At 37.7% G+C, this 22,012-nt stretch overlaps 1 protein-coding gene across 2 annotated transcripts in view; it reads right to left on the bottom strand.

Moving 5' to 3' along the window:
- Positions 1 to 4,686: 4,686 nt before the first annotated feature.
- Positions 4,687 to 22,012, bottom strand: part of LOC121511123 (receptor-type tyrosine-protein phosphatase epsilon-like) — a 40,793-nt gene continuing 23,467 nt past the window's right edge. Inside the window, exons 3-21 of one of the 2 annotated variants that reach the window (XM_041789684.1) lie at positions 18,172 to 18,243; positions 16,229 to 16,325; positions 15,705 to 15,778; positions 15,125 to 15,261; positions 14,864 to 14,954; positions 14,621 to 14,697; positions 13,067 to 13,103; positions 12,875 to 12,972; positions 12,161 to 12,280; positions 9,917 to 10,080; positions 8,396 to 8,531; positions 8,066 to 8,215; positions 7,564 to 7,657; positions 7,125 to 7,201; positions 6,852 to 6,986; positions 6,490 to 6,615; positions 6,203 to 6,354; positions 5,089 to 5,224; positions 4,687 to 4,973 (exon numbers count right to left, since the gene is read on the bottom strand). In XM_041789684.1, the coding sequence (XP_041645618.1) occupies positions 4,899 to 4,973; positions 5,089 to 5,224; positions 6,203 to 6,354; positions 6,490 to 6,615; positions 6,852 to 6,986; positions 7,125 to 7,201; positions 7,564 to 7,657; positions 8,066 to 8,215; positions 8,396 to 8,531; positions 9,917 to 10,080; positions 12,161 to 12,280; positions 12,875 to 12,972; positions 13,067 to 13,103; positions 14,621 to 14,697; positions 14,864 to 14,954; positions 15,125 to 15,261; positions 15,705 to 15,778; positions 16,229 to 16,325; positions 18,172 to 18,238 (2,043 nt within the window). In that variant the 5' untranslated portion in view covers positions 18,239 to 18,243 and the 3' untranslated portion in view covers positions 4,687 to 4,898. The remainder of the gene's footprint in view (positions 4,974 to 5,088; positions 5,225 to 6,202; positions 6,355 to 6,489; positions 6,616 to 6,851; positions 6,987 to 7,124; positions 7,202 to 7,563; positions 7,658 to 8,065; positions 8,216 to 8,395; positions 8,532 to 9,916; positions 10,081 to 12,160; positions 12,281 to 12,874; positions 12,973 to 13,066; positions 13,104 to 14,620; positions 14,698 to 14,863; positions 14,955 to 15,124; positions 15,262 to 15,704; positions 15,779 to 16,228; positions 16,326 to 18,171; positions 18,244 to 22,012) is intronic. The other variant, XM_041789685.1, reaches the window with a different exon arrangement.

Below are 22,012 nucleotides of genomic sequence, written 5' to 3'. Positions count from 1 at the left end.
GACTAATGGGACACAAAATACGACTAATGGAGCCGGCTAAGTGCTCACATATGCTGACATCACTGCGAGGGTTCAAACAGCATGAAATATATACATCCAAAACGCCTTTGTGTTTGTATAGGATGCATCTGTGAGGAGATGGACAAAAAGACAACATTAGAGATCAAATGTGACGTTTCTCTCCATCTATAATTTATTGGAATCAGCTTTTAGCAAACAAACAGCAGTTCAGATGGATCCGTACACATTGAAAAGGCAGAAACATCATTGAAACAAGATGCTTGTGCATTTATGTTACATCAGCTGCAAGGCCTCACTGTCAGAACCCCTCTTTCTTTTTCTTTTCCACATAAAGTCAACAATGCAGTAGAACCGGTGTAAGCACAAGGATGTATGTACAATAAATAAAGAATATGATCAGCGTGTCATGTATAAAGCAATATTATGACTTTGTAATAATAGAAGTACAAACAGAGTAGAAAGTTCTGCACCCAAACTCGAGTCCCACTGATCTAAAAAGAAGTATGCAGAAGCCTTGCAAAAATATATGCTTTTGATTTTACAGCAATGTTGAATTTCCCTGTTTAAATATGAAACTAAGACTATCATAGTCAAAATATGTCAGAATGCTTTTACATGCATATTTCATATTTTGGCTGAGCTCTGGGTTTAGATATAAATCAATGTTCCAGACATTTTCCATCTCAGTTTCTCAGGATGAAGGTTCAACTGCAACCATTTGAGTCAACTCTTTCATTAAAACATTAACAAATGAACTTCAGTTCTTCTCACTGAGGATTTTTACACTTATTTAAAGTAAATTTACTATACATTTATTAGCCTTTTATTCTGAGAGGTGTCTGTACAAACATGATCCATACAGGAAAAACAACACACTTTAGAAAATGTGTATAGTATATTAAGTTAAACATAAACATCTGGCTTATCTGTATTAAAATTGTGTCACTTGGTGACAAGTTTCTCAAGATTAGAAGAGTCTTTCTAATCAATATGGCACTGCTTTATGCAAGCATGCACGTGTAAAGTTAATGCGTACAAAAATGTTATTTATTTAAAGTGGGATGTGAAGCTAGCCTGCTAAACATTTTACACATTTGGGTTCATGTACGTTTTTTTTCTGCCTGTTCCAATGTGGGTTAATTGCATTTTGCAGCGTCAGGCACCAATCTACTTGGTAATATTGCCACAGGCAACAGAAGAAAGTTGTTGAAGTTGAATGAAATTGCAACAGGCAGCAGCTGTTAAGTTATTCACAGACAGAAGTGAAGTCATTTGCAGCGTATTGCAGAATAAAATGTGTATTGAGTTTTATGGTTTTTGTTCTAGTCAAAAGTAGATCATAAATAGTATTAACATGTCAGACAGCACATTAAGCATTAATCATTTTAACCTACTTATAAAACACACACACAAATTTATTCTTCTCATAGTAATCCAACATGTTGAGAGGGCGGCAGAAAATACAAGACCAAAACCAAAGGCATTGTGGTCTGTAACAAAATCAAGCAAACATAAAAGTAGAAGCCTTTAAAACATAAAAGTGATGCTTCTTATGTGGTAAATACAGAAGCCCTAAGAGGACATACATCCATACATTTGATTTACTCCATTTCCAGTGATAGCGAGTTATTTCTGTCTGTTTTCTGTAGATCAGAGGATCCAAAAAAGACCCTCAGGGGTATAGGGCCAAAGAAGGAAGGTTTATTTATCTAATGATTCCAAGTGGTGTCATTTGCAAATTATTGTTAAAATTTGAAAACATTAGCGCAGTCAACAGGCCCACCCACAGATATGGCTGGGCCCCTGAAAGACCCAGTAAATGGGCCCTCCCAAAATGTCATTTTATACAGTGGTTCTCAACTGGTGGGTCCGGACCTAGAAGTGTGCTGTGGAGCAGCTTTCAGTGGGTCATAAAGGCCATGATGTATGGAGGGCCTAAGTCAAATTGCATCCATATATATTGTGTCACCATTTTTTACCCATGATAACGAGTTCAATTTGGTCATTTTCTTGAGATCCAAACCTTATGAGGAAAACAAAACTGGTTTTCTTAGTTTAATGTTTTGGTTTCTCAGAACCTCTAGAAAACATTCAAATTTACACCAATCATGGGAAATGGAATAAAATGCAAAATGTGTATGTATATCAAGTTAGGGTTTCTATAATGACGTGCTTTTCCTGTCTTTTTGTTCAGTCACATTTAGTCCCAAATAAGATACAAACTTCAATATTCATTGTTGAATACATTTGATTGGCTTTTTGATTTGAATGCTCCTGCAGGAGGTGGTGATGGGTCCCAATGCCTGACCAGTTGAGAAACAAGGATTTAGTATATCAGTGCATGCACATTGGATCTGTAGGAAAGGTGCTAGTCCCCCTGGCCAACATTCCTCTCCTAGCTCCATTCAGATCTGAAGAAAGCTGAAACAATGTTGCACCACTTACATGTATATACTGATATTACTGTCCTTGACCAGTGGGCCCACCCACCATGTTAATATTACAGAAATAATACCTCATACCATTTTAAGAAGAGTGGGCTTATGTGTTGCAAAAGGCAACAATATAAAAAACTGTATTTGTTGTTTTTAATGTCATAACAGGTATTTAGGTGTAAAATCAAAGGTAATCTTTGCTTCGGTTTAAGGTCTTTGCTGACCTCCATTGAACCCTCCATGACTGTGGCCTCCCTCTTTTCCCCCCCTTAAGGGCGGCCTTGGCTGTCAGCATTTAATGCTATTTAGGTCCATAATTGGTGCCTAAATTTTTTCAGTCACATAAATTGCATGCCTTATTTTCCCTTCCAGTATAAGTTTTGTTCAGCTACTGCAATGTCTCCCTGCAGCCACAGTCATGTAAAATGTCTCAGCTACTTAATGTCTCATTTTATTTTGAAAAACTCACAGACAGCTCAGTGGAAGAGTCAAAAGTCATCTAAACCTGTGCTATCAGTTCTTTTCTATCTTTAACTGTACCCTTTATTTAGTTGATTGATATCAAGTTCCTTTTTCCGTGGTTAAGTTTGTGTATCGATCTTTGATCAATCTGAAGTTGCAAACCAAAACAAAACAGGCCTGTATCCACTGAGAAAATCAATAACCCTTAGTTTAAGACAGTACAACAATCCAAAAAGAAACAAAAGATTTTTCAAATGCAAAATAGGGGATTTTTTAAAAATGCAACAAAAGTACATCAAAAGAAGAACTAACTATAGAACTCTGACATTAATCAGGATTTTAAAACATCATCAACTGTCAGCTCTAGTCCATATATGAAAATTTACTAAGTCCAATTTAAAATACAACCATACACTGTCAAACTGAACAAGTCGAAACTGCTCATAATTTTTGTTTAAACTGATCATGTCAAAGGTTTTAAGCAGTGGGTATAATTTTTTTTTTACAGTTATCATTACTAGCACATTCACATTGGGCTAACTTGACTTTTATAAGTTAAACTGCACCGTGGAAACTTAACACACACTTAACATGTTTAAATCTAACTCAAACAACATGTTTAAGTACTTTTTTTGAAAGTTGCAAGTTCTTTAGCCTCTGCTATTTTCCCTTATTTCTATCACATGCTTTAATCTTGAACATTTACGCCACACAAGGTAGGGTAGCTTTAGTGACTACAAGTGACAATAACTTAAAAGTGCACACTGAACCAGGAGGTCTTCTTCTATCATTTTCAGCATACAATCCACTGTATACTAAAGTTGTTCCCCACAGGCAGGACTTGTCTAACTTAGTCAGTAACTTCACTCATGGTGCCAACATTTCTAATGTCCAAAGGCATTCTGGATAAACGGTTTGAGTCCTATGTACTAGAAACTAAATACCTGCATCTCAATAAGGTGAGATTTATGTTGAAGGGAAAGTTGTTTGTAAAAGAAAATACTTAAAATGTATGTTTGCACATGACAACAACAATGTAAGAGTCTGCTCCTTGTTAAAGAACACACAGAAATCACCTCTGTGGCATTAAATTAGCTATGTACTCTCAGTGTTATACAGTTTATACATGGTATCACGTATATTCAGCTTCAGGCCTTATTACATTAAATAAAATTAGAAAATAATGTTATGGTTTCTAGGCTGATTGTATTTCGTCCTGCATGCCAGTGTTGGTAAAGGTATTTGTGAGTTTTGGCAGCTATAGGCAATATTATATGCTTTAATCACCTCAAGGGACAGTTGGGGCCCTGGTCTCTGGCTCTGATTTTTTGGGGGTAGCGTGCTGAAAAGCTAGGAAACCCCAAATCAAGTTATCTCAAAACAACATGTTTTCCCCTAATAATGACTTATTACCATTAGATCTCAAGAAGACAACAGTAATGAACCCATTATCACAGGAAACCAGCATTGTTATTCAAAGATTAGAAGATAAATATGTTAAGAAAACAACCCAAATTGCCTTATTATCTTTGGAAAACAGAGTTAAAACAAATAAATGAATGTCCTCTTGGGGCTTACCTAAATGAGCAATACATACTATATATATATATATATATATATATATACATCATATTTATAGATTAAAGTTTGAAAAAAGGGTTTTAATTTCACCCCTTAAACATTTTATCATGTTTCACATGTACAGCATGAAACTTCATTTTTTAAAGAATCAAAAACCAAACTTATGAAGTACCTTAGCAGTGTCTATATTTTACATTGGGATACATAAAGATCAAACATTCTTGATAGAGACAGACTCTCCTGGAGCACACGTTTTTCATTATATTACATTATGTTACAGCATTTTTCTCATCTGTTATCAAGTGCAAAATGTAAAAAGAGCTTTTACAAAAAAAAAAAACATTCAGACAAAAAATGCATAAATTTATCTGACACAAGTAAACCAAGCAGCCTGTATTATCATTTAAAATTGGCGTAGTCTGAGAAGATGTCGACAAAATCCTGAACCACTCTGTAGCAGAAGTCGTATTGCTCCTGGAAGGAAAAGATTAAGAGTTAGTGTGTATAAATGTGCAGAGATGCTTTCCAAACAACACAAGCCGACAGTTTGTGCACAGCAGCTTTGATACGATCTTCCTTTTCCACCTACCACAGTCTGAACCATGTGTGGTCTCTGCATGCGTAAACTCTTGACTGTCTGAAAAACGTCCAGGAGGCCCTCAGCTTTCACCCTCTCCAGAATGTTACTGAGGGCGATGAAGGTGCCGGTCCGACCTGCACCGGCACTGAAACGCACACACACACAAATAAAAAAAAATCTATCAGCAGGCACATCACACAACAGGCACACTGGACGGCCTTCGGAAACGGTGGGATTTGTTGCAGAACTGCAGCTGTGGAAGAGCTACGGATAGTTTAGAAATACAGCTAAGGAAAAAAAAGAGAAAATTTGATTTTTTTTCCTGCATTTCTTTAGAAAAACACAGCAGTGAAACTCTTAAAACCTAAGCAGCACATCCTTTTTTCCATTAAAGTGGAAGAAGTTTGCAAGAGAAAAGGTGACCTTTGTGTAATAGTGCTAATAATCATCCCCACTTAAAGAGAGGCTAATCCAAGCGCTAACACTAATCAGTTTGGAAGCTCAGTGTTTGACTGAGTCAATGTTTACAATGATGGTGGGATGGAGAGAGAGAAAGAGAGAGAGACAGGGAGTGCGAGAGCGATGTGTGATTGGGAAGAGAAGTGTAGAGAGACGTTTGGGATTGCATCGGGTTAGCCCCATTTCCCATGGGCAGAGAAAAAGCTTTAAAAAGCCCTTCTTAGACAAGTGGTGATGAAGGAATAGAAGAGAGTGATGACACCATTTCCTGTCGTTAGCTCATCTTATCAGATTAATCATAGTGGGAGTCAGAGGAGATTTCACTTTGAGAGGTTTTAATTGACTGTGAATCAGTGGATTGGATCAATCCCACAGGGGCATGCTGCTTTAGAATCACTTCACCTGAAGCTAGGTTCTGATCAAAGCTTTCACTGCTAAGTCTTTATAAGGGATCACATAAGTGGTTTAGGCAGAGAACACCAGGTCTACTGAGGCAAAATGTACAATTTATTGTAACAGACATAAGAAAAATTGAAACTCCTTCCAATATTACTCGCAGAGATTTCGGTGATCAGGTGAGAAAAGCAGGGTGAAGTGGACAAAAATGGGAATATAGTGTTAGTCAGTCTTATAAAAAGATGCAGATTGAGTGAATGAACCTCACCTGCAGTGAACAATTATGGGTCTGTTTCCAGATTGCTGCTGCTGCCTTTGAACAGCAGCTATGATGTCAATCATTCCTCTTCCTTCGACTGGTATCCCGATTTCAGGCCATCCGTGGAAGTGGAAGTGTCGCACATGCTGCGACTGCTTTTCCTGGTGAGATAAAGAGCTTTATTTTAGTTCTATACAGTGAAAATAGAAGATTTAATGGGGCAAAAATGCAGGGAAATAAAGTTAAATATTCAGATTTAATACTGTTGTGTTACTGCTTTTTAAAGGGTTGCTCACCGGTCTGTAGGTGACCACCATGTCTTTGAGAGTGAACGTTTCACACTGAGTATCTCCAGTCAGCTCCACACTATAATCTCCAAAGGTAACACTGCCCTCTGATGGCCAATACTGGAAGCACTTCTCCTGTCAGGAAAGGTCAGATGGAAATGTAATTAGGCTTCATTTCACTGATTTATATCATTTTTTTTGTTCATCTATTTTCAATGTGCACCACAAAAACAATATAAAACTATGAAATACACTCACAGCCTGTCAGCAAAATATAAGACGGTAAAATATCGGCATGAAAAGATTTTTTTTTTTTTTTGGAGTCCAACTCTACTGCCAGCCTGTACTTTTGCAAGAGCAGCATACTGTACCTGCTCCCTCTCTTTGAGCTCGGTGAGCATAACGATTGAATGACACCTCCACTCCCACACCATCCTCCAGAAGTCCTCTACTGTGTGAGACAGGGGGCCCTGGGTTGCGATAAAATAGTCCTTCTGCCTGTAGCCCTGGAGGGCAGATCATCCGGTAAACAACACTTGAGAGTGCGGCAAACATAATATTTTGCATTGTTTGTAACGGAAACAATGAGCTTTATTTATACTTTTATGGGAAATCTATACAGGGGGTCAGGAGGGAGTGCTTACATCAATAAAGGAGGCATTGATGTAGTCGGTGAACTCCTGGCCTCTTTTCACTGAGAGTATTACTCGGTTGAAATCATCTGTGAAAGAAAAAAAAAGGGAAATGAAACTTTCCACAAGTGATTCCTAATAAAATAAAAGTTTGAAGAGGTTGATGGAAAGAAAAACAGCTAAGTAAAACTTTAGCTGTGTTATTAAGCCCAAACACGCCAGCGCCTGTATCGGTTTTCATCCTATAAAAGTTCAGCTCTTTCTCCCTGCTCCTGCCTAACTTTAAGCCAAGATACAAGCCTGATTTAAATGTCATTGATCACACAGAAACATGGGCTGATTAGCTGGATATCTGTGTACGGCATCTTTAAAACCACTATAGTGTCTATCTTTGATGTTACTGGGATGTGATGTATTATGAAAGTGATCAGAGTATACGAGAGGTCCTTACATGGAATGATCTGAAGCACACGGTTCTTCTTCATGTTGGCGGGAAGGTTCCCAGTTCTCATGTTCTCCTTCATTATGCGAACGTTGGTCAGCTTCTGATGGGAGGAAACACGAGTGAATTGATTGATCAGCAGGTTTGTTTAGAGAAGAAAAGACTTCTAATCTGATTCAAAGACAGATAACAGAAATGTTCAAAAAGTAAAGAAATACAAAAGGTAGAGAGAAGGCATGAGGGAATCATTCCATTCACTGTTTAGGAACTGTAAGACCCTTTGCAGTAAAAATAAGAAATCTTCAGCAAGCTACAAAAAAAATCCTGTGCAGCAGATGGTGGTGCCTTATAACGTTTTAGTTGATCCAAAGCATTGTTATTTATGTTACTAGCGCCAGGAGTGGCACCCTGGGCAAGTTTTCCATGAAAACACACCCATGCAGGGTGCAGGGTGATGGGGACGATTCATTACAGAGCGAAAATGTTCAAGAGCGAGCTTCTTTCTTCCTACCCTGAACTCCTCCTCCAGGCCCAGCCTGTCGTGGGGAGCCCTGGTGTTGTGAAGCCTCTGCAGATGGCCCTCCAGAGAGCACACATCCAGCTCTGTGTCTCCGTACAGATAGTACTCTAACAGAGCTTGGTAGATGAAGGAGTACTGCATCTGAGGAGGGAGACACAGTCGAAAAATGTAAAAGAGGAGTTTGCCAAACTATTTCCTAGCATTTTTGCATCACAGACACGGTTGTTTTTTCTCTCGTCCTGGCTTGTTTACACCACGACCAGAGCAGCGAGTGGAGCTGTCAGTCCATAGAAGATCAGGTCGGAGAGGGTCAACACTTACATCTGTCTGGATGAGCTGACAGCGCTGCTCTCGTATTCTGCTCACAAAGCCGAAGACATCCACCCTCTGTTCCATGTGCATCATGTCGATCATGCTGTCAATGACAATGAACGTCCCAGTCCTCCCAACCCCGGCACTGTGGAAACACAAACAACATGACACAAGGTCTTCTCTGGAGCAGAAAGTCAGGTGTAGCTACAAAACAAAATAAAAACTAGCAGAAAAACTGTTTATATCCAAACACAGAGTACGTGATTCTATGATATGGAAATGTTTTTTGTTTCACCTCTCTGTGTTCTTAACATAGACGTCACTTATGGACAGCCCTGGAGCATGTGTAAAAGTGCTTAAACCCACTCCTAATAGATTTACAGGGGTCATTTCAGCAGACAGCACCTCAGGGAGCACAGAGCACAGATTCCACAGCGGGGTGTTGTAGCCTCTTCAATGGGCCCCATTCAAGAACAACAGTCCCTCTCCCAGAGCACCTGTTGCTGCAGTCGCTACAATCGGCTACACATTTCCTTTGGTGAGGCTTTACACTGATTGGCTGGACAAAGATTCAGTGTCAATATTTAAAACTCATTTAACATAATGGAGAAACTCACCAGTGAGTTTATTCAATGAAGAAAAAACAATGGAAAGTTACTTTAAAAAGCTTTCCCATGGTAAGCAGAATATACAGTCCAGGGAAATGGATGCTTATTTCTAAAATTTAATAATATCTTTATGGGAAGGTTTTGGGACATGGAGTCCCATTATTTTAAGCTGTTTTTCATGGTGTAATGAGAGAGAAGCTGGTTAGAACAAGGAAAAAAATGTTTCAGGGATAAAATACATTGAAAGCAAGGAAAAAAGAGACTTTTTTACTGAATGCTCCTTAGATTTTTATACATCTTTTGTATTTTCATGGATTTTTATCATTTGACACAGACTGATCATTTATCCTTTCATTAGATTGATCACATAAATGTCATTTATCACGCTAATTTGTATTAGTTTTATTTATGTTTGTATTATTTGTATGTATTGAGCTCCTATTTTTTACTCTTTTTGTTGCTGTTATTATTCGTGTCTTCATTTAAAGCTTCACCAAACAGCCTACAGGGATTAGTAAAGTGGTTAAATTTAGCCAAAATGATACAAAACTGACTCTCAAAGACTCTATTATTAGACTTATACCGTTTAATATATCTATCTGGAATAAAATAATTTTGGTTGAAGTTAAAAGATCCAAGCAATCTCGATTTGAAAAAACTGAATATAACAGTAAAAAGGACACTTGCTTAGGGCATCTTTTTGAATAAAATAACCCTAATTTTGTCCTCAATTTGCCTTTTTGCCTTTCTTTTAACAGAGAACAATGGAAAAACCAGGGTATGTTTTTTGCTCCTGATATTAAACATGCCCTATTATTTCATGTACCTTGTCCCAGACAATGACTTTAGAAGCTTTCTACTATATTTGTCTGTCTTTTCTTGGATCCCCACCACTTGCTTCCTTCATGTTGCAAATTTTTACCTGCAGTGAACAACAATAGGTCCGGCATAGGATGGATTGACAGCCTTGACCTTCTTGAGGAATTTCAGCATGCCGATGGGTGAGAACGGCACCCCAAAGTCTGGCCAGCTGGTGAAGTGGAGCTGGGTGACCAGGCGGGGTGCTCTGGGACCATCGCTGCCCTGCTGAGAAGCAAAGACATATAAAGTTAATACACTGTGTAATTTAATCTGTGCATGCACAAACCGTTCAGCTCTGGTTTCTATGCTGTGGGATGTTTCGGTAAAAGCTGTTACCAACAGGACAAGAAGCCTCAAATTAACTGAACAATTTGTATTTTTTTGCCAGTTTGCTATGTGTGACAGAATAGCATTATTAAACATGTGTGCTGGATTTCCTTTGCACACTCTCATATCTCATGAATGCTCTCTCCAGAGATCATAATTCACTCTCTTGAACACTCGGCTGCTCTCTGTTCAGAGAGCTGAATGTAAAAGCACTCGGTCTGTCGGCTTGTGCTGCAGAGCTTCAGCTCAGTCGCACTTTTCAGAGTCAGAGAGGATATCTGCTCTGCTCTGGCTTCAAATGGAGAGGGAACAAAGTGAATTTTGCAATCTAAAGGTTTTGCTGTACACCGAGATAGAAGTCTGCAGTCAAAGACACAGGAAAAGAAACAGATACTCGCCGTGTAAGACGCTCTAAAGAGGAGCTTTAAAGATAAGCACATTGTTACAGTGTTTACTATTAAATACACCTACATAATATCACACTGTGTTATTACATACATCCTCGAATATTCCTTAATGTGTTTTCATATTGTTTTTTTTTTAATTTATGATATTTTCTATTCTTTCTATCCTCCTGCAATTTCCCCCTGGGAAACATTACTTGTACACTATCTGAACAAAGCTTTTTTTGCTTGTTAATTTTTAATAAGAATCAAGCTATTATGATTATAGTATTTTTATGGCAATAAAGACCTATATTAAGAACAGTAATGGAAAACAATGTTAGTACTGTTTACATGCATATGTCTAAATAAAAGTAAAATTAATCCTATTGTTTCCATTCAATTTAATTATAAAACATGTGCATGAGTATAATATAAATGAAGCCTTAAACAATGCAAAAACTTACATGTTGGCAAATGTATTTTTCTACTTCCTAGTCAAGAATAACTTATTACTCTTACAGTACTGTAGGCCTCATTGCCCTGAAAAGTTCAGATAAATATCTTATTTCAGCATATTCCAAGAAATTCCATGTATTAAGCAAGAATTGTCTCTAAAAATGTAAATCTAGTTCGTGCAGTGGAAACCAGTTCTACTCCTTAATTGCAATCTTGGTATCATTTTTTGTGTCCTGAGAAAAATTGCTTTTCTGAACTTGTCATGCAAATGTGGCTTATAAGGGGTGAATACATTTTTTACAGTAAATATGAAAAACATACCTCAGGGTTCCTACATACTTAAAAAAAATCAAACTTAAGAATTTTTAATACCTTAACTGAGAAAAACTAATGCCCCCTCATGCACAGTAAATGGTTAAAAATAAGAGGTTTAAGATTCCTCAGTGCACCAGACCAGGACTGAATTTTCTGATTTAGTGAATTGTGTACACATGGTATAGTGCAAAGACATTTTTTGGGTCATAATCACCTTAATTTGATGATTTTTGGCACATTTAATGCCTCTATTTTATCAGTATATGGTATATTGATATCTATCATAACACATTTTTGCAAGTGTGCTGAGCTGATTCTAAAAGTTTTAACTATAAAAAAGCTAAATAATACTTTCTGTCAGGGAAGACCTGTTAAAAATAAGGCTGGGCTGCATGATGTTTTAGTGAGCAACCTGGTAGGCCAGATGTTAGAGAACTAGATTAGGGTTTTACTGAGTTTATTAAATCACAGTGGGTGAGACAAAATCAAACAGGGGTCAAGGAAACTTAGATCATCCTGAATTATGGAGAATATTTATGCAACTATTTGTGGAGGAGGATGATTAAAATCATAGAAGGTTGGCTAGGATACTGGATAAGGACATGTCTTGGTCAATGTGCCTTCTAAGATTTAAGATTCTCACTGGTAAAACTCAGACTTTATAGGGTTTTAAATTTCAAATGTGCAATTTAAGACTATTGAAGACTTTCCAAGGTTCTGCAGGAACCATGATACTTGCTAAGCAAAATGAGATTATTAAATAGGGTTGATGTTCTAAAATGTCGATCCACATATTTTATCATTTGGACATATTTACTTACATATTGAACGCAAAATTTCCTAATGGTGTAATCCACCAGAACAGTAAAGTCCTCCATCGCCACCCTGACGTTCCCGTACATCCAGCAGCCTTTTTCTGGCCAGTACTGGAAACATTTGTCCTAAAGAGAGAATCCCACCAAAAAGTGATAATTAGTCATACAATATCAGCTACATTTATGCCTATAAAGATCAAAATGAGGAACTACCCTTGTAACTTATATAAGAAATGACTGTAGACCAACAGGTTTTGCACGAATTCTTGTGTGAGCGTGTATTTGACGTGTGCATTTCACAATCTATCCAAAGACAATCACAAAGACTTTGTGGGACTCTGTCAGTCAATAAGATCTTCACGGTGACGTTTCAACTCATTAACGAGATTTCACAGACTAATTATCAAGAAGCCTCTCAGGATCTTATCAACAATTATTCCGTCATTGATCCCCAATGCCTTCATTCTGCCCTATCAAACCTGCGTTTGAGCTCTCAATTGATCATCCCTTTGAGGCTAAATTTAATGCGATGCTAACTAATCTGCTGGGTGACACTTTGTATAGATTCTCAGCTGGGTAAGGGGGTCAAATAAATTATGCCCACGACTTTGGGTCATGAGAATACAAAAGGGTTTCGCTAATGGAGCATCGGAGCCATATAGATTCTGTAAAAGTTCACCCTAATGCTAACTGGAGGACTGTGGTGTGGGAGAGACGAACCTCCTTCCTTTCTTTTAGATTTGTCAGCATTACTATGGTTGCTGTTTTCTGTTCCCAAATCATCCGCCAGAAGTCGGCCACCGTCTCAAGCTTTGGGCCTGGAAGAATATTCAAGAAAAGTGTTAAATATACAACACAAACAGGCATGAACTCCACTATTAAAATGATCTTAAACATTGAGCCAAGCTTTACCTTGAGCAGCAATAAATTTACTCTTCTCTTTGAAACCCTGCATGGAAAAAACACAGCATTAACCCTTTACAGGGCACTCATTGAAATACTTAGAAATTAAAAATTTAAGCCCAAGAATATTATTGGTGGACATCCCAAGACTTTTTTACTCTTTGTCATACATAGATTTTTTATTATTATTAAAAGGGAAATCGAGGTCAACAAAGGGATCATATATGGTTCCTTGCCCATTTAGGGTGAAAGAAGATGAGTGTGTGCATATTGCGATGCTAATAACTGAAATCTGAACAAATATAGAGTCCAATGAGTATTTACTTACACATCTGAAAAATATCTAAATACAAAAAAATCATACTACAAGACAAGGTGAGCTTGCCTTTAGATTCTGACCTCTTTAAGAGGCAAGACATGACTAGCTTCAGAATACCGTATAAATAATGTTAAACCACAAGTTTTATCTTATAAATTTTCTCAATCTTCATAAAAAAACCATCCTGAATACTTAATTTCTAAATGAATCTAGGCACAAATAAGGTTCATGGTAAAAATAAAAATCGATTAAATCACAAAAGTATAAATTAAACTGTTATGAGGTTATAAAACCAACTGAAAATCACACCTAGTTTACTACTTACACCTTGAAATTCTAAAAATTAGTAAAAATTACCATGGGAACACTCATTATTTTTTTTTACAAACCTGTGGAAACATCTCACTCCACTGTAGAGTACCGTTATCCAACATTATAATGAGTTATTTATCAAGAAAATACCCTTAGTATGGTTGCTTCATGAGTTGGCCATAGGTCTTAACATGGGCAACTTTTTACAAGCCCTAAACCGGCATATGTCCAAATATGCTATCATGATAAAATTGCAGTAATTGCTAGAAATGAGTTTCATCTACTTATCATGGTTAATTATGATCTTATCGACTATTCTATGGGACCAAAAGAGAAATAAAACTGCATTTTTTGAGGTCTGGAGGAAACAGAAAGTTGCTGATTGATCAGATGCTGTGATGCCACTTTCTCTGATGCTGAATGGTCTCCACTGATTGGCTCAGAAAAATCATTCTTGTTCTACTGTATCACAGAGAGTTGGGAAAGGCCTTGACAGAAGTTGACAAAAGTGACCATATAAGGTTCCTTGCCATGTTAGGTGTTAATACTATGCTAATTTAAAGCTCCTGTAAAGATCTTTTATGGATCAATGTGGACGAATTTATGTACATGTGTCAGTAGTGTTTTTTTTTTTTTTGCCTTTTTAACACTTGTGCTTTTGACTTTTAAGATTCAAACACTACACCCATTTCTGTGATGGAATAAAAATGCTGTGTACAGTAATTAACTTGGTCTGACGCCTACCCCGCAGCAGTACTTTGAAGAATTAAAAATGACAACACAGAAATGATCAATCTTGCCAATAACTGTCAGGTTTGCCTTTCATTTCGGTAATTTTAAGACATCAGTAATAATTTTAGTCCATTTGAACACCAACTAAAAATTCCTCACAGGAGATTTAAGTATCAGCATTAAATGCAAATAAGACTCACATCTATGTAAGAGGCATTGATGTAGTCTGAACACAGATGTCCATCCAGATGACTTAACACCACTCTTGAATGATCGTCTGTGAAAAAAAGGAGAAAAAGTCACTGTGTGTAAATTAGCTTGGTTGTTATTTTTTATTTCAGCCTTCATCTTACCTTAAAATTTAACACATCTATAAAACTGCAGCCTGCCTACACGACTGTTAGGTTAAAATTTTCTGCAGTAGACTACAGGTCCTCACTCACATGGTAAAATGTTTGGGTATCTGTTTTTCTCTCTGTTGTGCTCTCTGCTCGCCTCCTCAAAGGACCCGTGGTGGTAGTAACATGGCAGCGACTATAAAGAAAGAAGCCAGCCCTCATGAGAGCAAAATAAAGCTACAGGTACACAGCCTACAAACATAACATTTTATTGCTATTTTTTGTGCTTGTTCTCTGCTTGCTGGAAACAAAGATCTTAGTCAGATATACAGCAGCATCAACACCACACATTCTTGTCGTGCTTACATTGAACTCCTCTCTGAAGAGCTTGCCATCGTCTGCCGAGCGTATCCGGTACTCCTCCTCCAGCGAGTCCAGAGGGATGGGGAAGTACCTCTTGGACGGCGAGGGAGACCTAGGGAGGAGGACCACTGTCTGCTCTCCTGCGTTTGAAGGAATATATGGTGGTCAGACTGCTAACGTTTCCCAATAGAGGACATTACAAGCTCTCCTAGCACCTGCAAAAACAAGCCTCATGGCCATTAAGATTTCCTACTTCTGTGGGTACATGACAAAAATGATTTCTTGAGTCATAAACATTGGGGCCGCTGCTGCTGCATGAAACTGTCTCGGCTCAGAATTTGGCCCTTTCCATTTATTTATTTATTTTCTACTTGAAGTGAAAGTTTATATGGCTCCCTATGTGCTTGAGAAGCATAAAGACCTTCCAAAACCTTTTCCAGCTACTTTGGACTTCAGATCATGAAATTTTCCTAGTCTATAAAGACTGTAAATCTGCAATTAAAACATAAAAAGACATAAAAAGTGAAAGGCTGCTTTATATTTTCATGCACTGGTGGTTATATTGAGTACAGAAAAACAGTACCTTGTTCCTCCAAGAAGCCATTTGGAATCTTTTTATCCACTGAGGTGACCAGAGCTTTCCTGTGGTTTTTAAACCTACAGAAAATACAGGGAGTGAAGGAGAGAACAGAAAACGGTCAGAGAAGGAAGATAAAGCGCAGTTGAAAAGTCAAAATACGAGTCGACCCTGAGCTGTTAAGGTAGGCAAACAACAAATACCAAAACCAATATCAACCATCTGAATGAGGCGAAGCTGTTCCTCCTCATGCCGTCGTCAGAAAGAAAGGACATCTGAGCCGGCCGGTCACTGAATGAGTGTCTGTGGCCTGACCTGACCTGGCTGTTTTTATTTGCAGTCTTACTTGAGGTGCAGCTGTTTACCCATAAGCCTCTGCTCACCGCCTGTTTCCAAACCACCCCCACCCTGATGCCCTGATCTGACATACATTCACACTTGTGCTCACATACATGCTAAAAGAGATGGAGAGAGAAAGAAGAAGCAAGAGATTCAGTCAAAAAAAGGATAATGGAGTAAGTTATGGTTACCTCAGACAGTAGATTGTCAGCAGGACGACAATGATAAGCAGTAGGGATATGACCAGTGTTGACGGCAGCACGTGAGCACCCTGATGGGTGGGGTTTTCTGGATAGGACAAAATAGCAGAAGATTTGTGCAAAGTTGCATTAAAAGACTAGTTTATTAACCCTTTAAAGCACAACATAAGTAAAATAAGCTTCAGTGCATTCAGAAGGTAGCCTTCACCTTATTATTTTTTTTAATTTTCTTATTTTCAGCCTGACGCTACAGTGAAACAAATCCATTTTTATTCATTTATTAATCTACACGCAATGCCCCATCACGACAAAGTGAAAAAATAATTTTAGAAGGTTTTGCAAATTTATGAAAAATAAACTGAATTACATCACATCCTCTTAAGTATTCAGACACTATCCAATAATACTTGAAAAATTAGCTCAGCTGCCATTTCTCTCTAACTTTGCTGAGACATTTCTACACCAATTGACTGGACATGATTTTTAGGGCACACACCTCTCACATGGACTTTCTGCAAACCCCAAGCAGGCTTTCATGTGTTTTTGTACTAAGGAGAGGCTTCCGTCTAACCATTCTGCAATAAAGCCCAGATCAGTGGAAGGCTGCAGCGAGGGAAATCCTTCTGGATCTTTGTCCCACCTCCACATAGGATGCTTGGAGCTCAGTCAGCGTGACCATCAGGTTTTTGGCCCTTCTCTCCCAATGCTCAGTTTGGCCAGGCCACCAACTCTTGGACAAGTCCTGGTTGTGCCAAACTTCTTCCATATGAGAATTATGGAGGCCATTGTGCTCTTGGGAACCTTCAGTACAGCAAAATTTTTTGTAGCATTCTCCAGATCTGTGCCTTTTAACAATCCTGTCTTTAAGCCCTGCAGGTAGTTTCTTTGACCTCATGGCTTGGTGCTCTGATGTGCAATGTCAGCTGTGAGGCATTCTATAGAGAGGTATGTGCCTTTTCAAACCAGGTCCAATCAATTTAATTTACAACAGGTGGACTCCAGTCCAGAAATAGGAGGAACCTGAGCTAAATTTCAAGTGCTCTTTCAAAGGGTCTGAATACACAAATGTGATATTTTAGATATCTATTTTCAATACATTTGCAAAAATTTCTAAAATTCTGAAATCACTTTATCATGATGGGGTACTGAGTGGAGATAAATGGAAATAAAAATGTTTTTTTTCTACTGCAGCATCAGGCTAAAACATGAAAAGATTGAAAAAGGAGAGGGGGTCGAATGTACTGTACATTACACAGCTGAATATTGTGGCACAGAGTCTGGAATAACGAGGAGATAGCCTGACAATCACAAAAAGTCATAAAAGAAAAAAACAACAGCCATGACCTCAAAAAGTCAAAACTGAAAACATGTGATTTATTTTTTTTTTAAGAAATAAAACTGAGGTTGTCATTACACAATTTGTTAGTTAAGATTAGGCCGAAATCCCAATGGTAAGCAGATGTCTCCTGTTTTTTTTTTTTTTTTTACTTTTGGATGGAGCCATGTTGGCTGGATTTAATGTTAGCACTAAGTTAATCTCTTCCTTGTTGCCTCTACATACCAAGACTAACAAGCAAATATGACACTGATACTTACATTTTTATTGAATTGAAATATTAAAAATATTCTTTAAAAGCAAGATTGAAGATTTTAATGAAAGTATATGACTTTTTCCCCATAATGAGAAACAAGCCTACAGGATGATTGTACATAATAAGATCCAATAAAACATTAAAGGCTTAAATGCCAGCCATACAAGTTCACATATTGACCACCGTTCACTCCCAAGGCTATTTAAAGAGTTTTACAGAGATAAAACAGAACATCTCAACATTATGAGCATGTTATAAGCACCGAAAAAAAGAAATTTAAGCATGAAAAGATAAATAAAAATGTATTGCATCTCTTCTGAGTTACAACAGTTGGCTGCTTACCTGCAGTTTGGTTCTCATGTGATGAATTATTCACAGCGATAGAGATCCCAACCAGAAATAACACCATTGTCACTGCAGACAGATGAGAGAAAGAAACTGTCAGAGTAATGGATTAAACCCTGTAATATCCTTCTATTCCACTAGAGGGCGCCAGGTAAACATGAAAAGTATGTGCAGACTGATGAAACATACAGGGGAGAGCCCAGCTTTGATGAGCCCTGTGAGCCATGTCCGTCTCTCTGCTGAGCAGTTACAGTCCTTATGGGAAATCTGCTCACACTCTTGTCCTGTCAGGCTGACTTAAAAGAGCAGCAGCATATCAAATAACCTGATATTCAGACATCAAACAGAAGCGGCTCTAACCCACAGGTGACAGTAACCACATCCCCTGTGGCAGCAGAGTTTAGCTCTGTCTTGCAGGCCTGGTTGTTAGAAGCCATCTCAGTTTGCTGTTTTCTTTGATGTGAAGCCTACATGCTAACAAGTGGACATGCACACTGTTGGACCATTTTTTCCCCAATCTATCTTCAAACTGTGGCTACTTTCTTCTTCTCTCTAGACATATGAATTTGACTTTTTTTTTATCATGTCACTGTACATACATTGACTTGTTAGTCAATAGATTGTAAAAATATTAAGATAAATTAATCTATGGTCTATTTCAAGATAAAAATGAAAGCCTACAGCTCTCTGACAAAAGAAATGTTAGTATATGAGCAATTCTACACTATCACAACCATTTTTGTCATGTAGCCTCGTATAAAAATTGGTGAAAAGGGGTAGATAGGCAAAACTGTTTGACAGAAAAAACAATAGCTGGCAAAAAAGTGATGAAATTAGTTAAAAGTAGGGCTGAATGATTTGAGAAAATAAGCTAATTGTGATTTTTTTTTGTCCCCAATATTGTGATTTAATATGTGATTATTTTCAGGTTTCTCCTCTTATGCATTGTTCAACAAAGACAAGTAATAAATGATGCTGTATTATAACCAACAAAATATTAGACAAATTGAACTAGGGATGAAAGATTTGGGGAAAAAAAATCTAATTGCAATTTTGGCTCATCTAGCAAATTTAATATCAATTTCTACACTGAAGGGGATGATCATTTTTTTTAAGTTATTCTTTGATTGAGAAAATCATGTACAAGAAAAGGAAAAGTAGGAATTTTGTAAACTGTTCTGAAAAAATACACTTGAATGTATGCATATTGTGTAGAGCATAACCATATTTCAATCAAGAAAAAGGCATTTAAGGCAAAATAAATTAAACTTATTGATGCTAATAATGGTAACATACAATACAAGTTACAAGAATTTAACAGCGAGTGACCATTGCCGTCAAATTCTGATTTTAATTGGCTAACGTTTTTAAGGTGTATGCTTTGAAATATAAGTAGAAGGAAAAAAACGGCGGTTAAACCGTCATCACTTCCTGTTGGTGCAAAACAGCAGTGCATGACTCAGGACAAAACTAACCTGCAGTGATTAAATGCTCTGTACTGCATTTAAGTGGACTGTAAATACAGTAAAATAACAGAAGTGGGCAATTTGAGATATGCTCATACTGTCAATTGTTAATGTTAGCATTAAACCACTTTAAGCTACTGAACCTGTAAGCTAGGAATCTATGCCTGAGATTTAGCGCTACATGATCAAAATAGTGGCATGAATGAGTTCTCTGATCTGACATTACCATTAGCAAGAGATGGATTTCTTTTCTACCACATTGGAAAATGATTGATAATGTTAGCGTGTAGCTTCTTATAGTTAACATTTTAGTAAAAGAACTGGATGCTAACACCAGCTAGTATCTACTGTAAGCTAATGGAACATCAAACATGCTTTACCGTGAAATATGACCCACTGCCTCTTTAGATTTTAATAATCTCTCTTTTTTCAGTTGCCTGCCAATCTACAAGTCCCTTAATGTTAATGATTTGTCTGATTTCCTTTCATTTAACCCCACCCTTCCCAAACTTCAGTATGATCCTAATTAAAGACCTGAAATCTTCTGAGGCACACCAAAACCCTTTACAGCTTTCACATGAATCTTAAATATTTACCTTTAATTTATCATTTTTTGTGTCATAAATAGGAATATTCAATGCAAATGCTTTGTTTTCAGATACATTAACATTACTAGGAGGGTGTCGATGGGGTCACAAAGTACAAATAATGAGCCACTGATGTTTATTCTGTTTTAATCAGCCATCACTAAAGTAAAGTTTTCCTTCCTTATATGTATTTCTATGTAAACATAGTGGTCCAGCTAAATCTTTCCAGGCAGTATAAATGTCTCCAAAGACACTGATACATTTTTAGGACCTGCAGAATAATAGTAGAATGTTCAATGGAGTGTCCCCAGTTAATCCAGCACCAGTTAAACCAAGACACCGGTAGTATACATCAGACATAAAAGTTAAAACTTCTGGGAGTATTTTTTTACTTCTGAGTCTTTAAATAATAGCATGGAATCAGGTATTTTATGATAATTTAAAATGTTATTGTAAATGACCCCTCACGGCCCACATACAGTATCTCTGGGGCCCACCAGTGGGCCTCGCCCCACACTTTGGGAAGCACTGTTTTAACCAATTAGCTGTAACACAGTAGTACAACATTAAAGCTATCGAGCTTTACACCCTCAGCAAGAGCTCAGAAATAAAAGCTTCTGCGTGTGAAAATGGGCAACAGCCTTATTTTTCTTCAGGGGAACAGTTTAGGTAAATTTGATAAACAGGCTTGGTGAGCTGTGGGAAAATTAGCATATGTATATAGGTTACACTGTTGGCTTTCTGAACAAGGCCAGATGGTGTTGTTTTCCTTTCACCGCAGCTTCTCCCTTTTCTCTCTCCATCACTCTGTCTCTCTTTCCCTCCCTCTGCAGTGAGCCATCATTTAATTCAAACCCACATGCTCACTCTTCTCTCTTACTTTATTGCTGGCAGCTATTAGTGATTTATTTGGGGCAGAGCTTCTCGAGTGTCTTTCCAAAAAGGAAAAAGGATAAGTCAACCTCCTCAAGTAACGCAGAATTAAGTAGATTCTGACACATTATCCTTGTGTCTTATTATCTCCAAAATGTAGCTGCCAGTTTCTCCAAAATCACATGCTATCTCTTCTCTTCTCTAATAACGTGGTAAGAAATCACAGAACAAATTGGGCAAATGGGGCAAATCTGCCTAAATAGCTTTGATGGAATAAATGAAAGAAGCCAAAAATGAGTGTCCTAATTTATCCTCTGTACTATGTTCTCGTCTTGTTATAAAGGCCACAAGACAGGATGGAATAATTCATTGTGTCAATTTAGTTCTTCTAGAAATGGGTCATCTAGGGGCCTAATTTGTGATCTTTGAGAGAATTCCTTGCACATAACACTAAGGGGGGTTTCATGTGTCCCAAAGCTTTTGTAGAAAATGGAACATAAAATAATAATGCGCTAACAATGAGCTCAAAACAAAACTTATGTCAAAACTGATAAAGACGGACAAATTGGGGGCTCTGTGTTTTGCACATTATACAGCATCCCTCTGCAGAAATACAGCACCCAGGATGCTGACATTATTAAATGTTCACTGTCCAAACTGACGAGAGTATTTTTTAAGCTTATTATCATCGGAAAAAAAAATGCGCCTTGCAATCATTTAACAACCCAGAATTCTAACTGTGGGCAAAATACACACTCAAACACACACTATCATTTCTCACTTTGCATGTTTGAATGCCTGCACATACGTCCCACTGCCAAAGGCTATGTGTTGCATATGTGCCACACTCTATCGGAGGAGCCAATTTTCTTCCCAGTGTTAACAAGCTGACAGTGTCGGCACCTGTTCCCC

Source organism: Cheilinus undulatus, linkage group 6 (assembly GCF_018320785.1).
Source record: "Cheilinus undulatus linkage group 6, ASM1832078v1, whole genome shotgun sequence".
Classification (NCBI taxonomy): Eukaryota; Metazoa; Chordata; class Actinopteri; order Labriformes; family Labridae; genus Cheilinus; species Cheilinus undulatus.
This window is presented reverse-complemented; position numbering and strand designations above follow the sequence as displayed.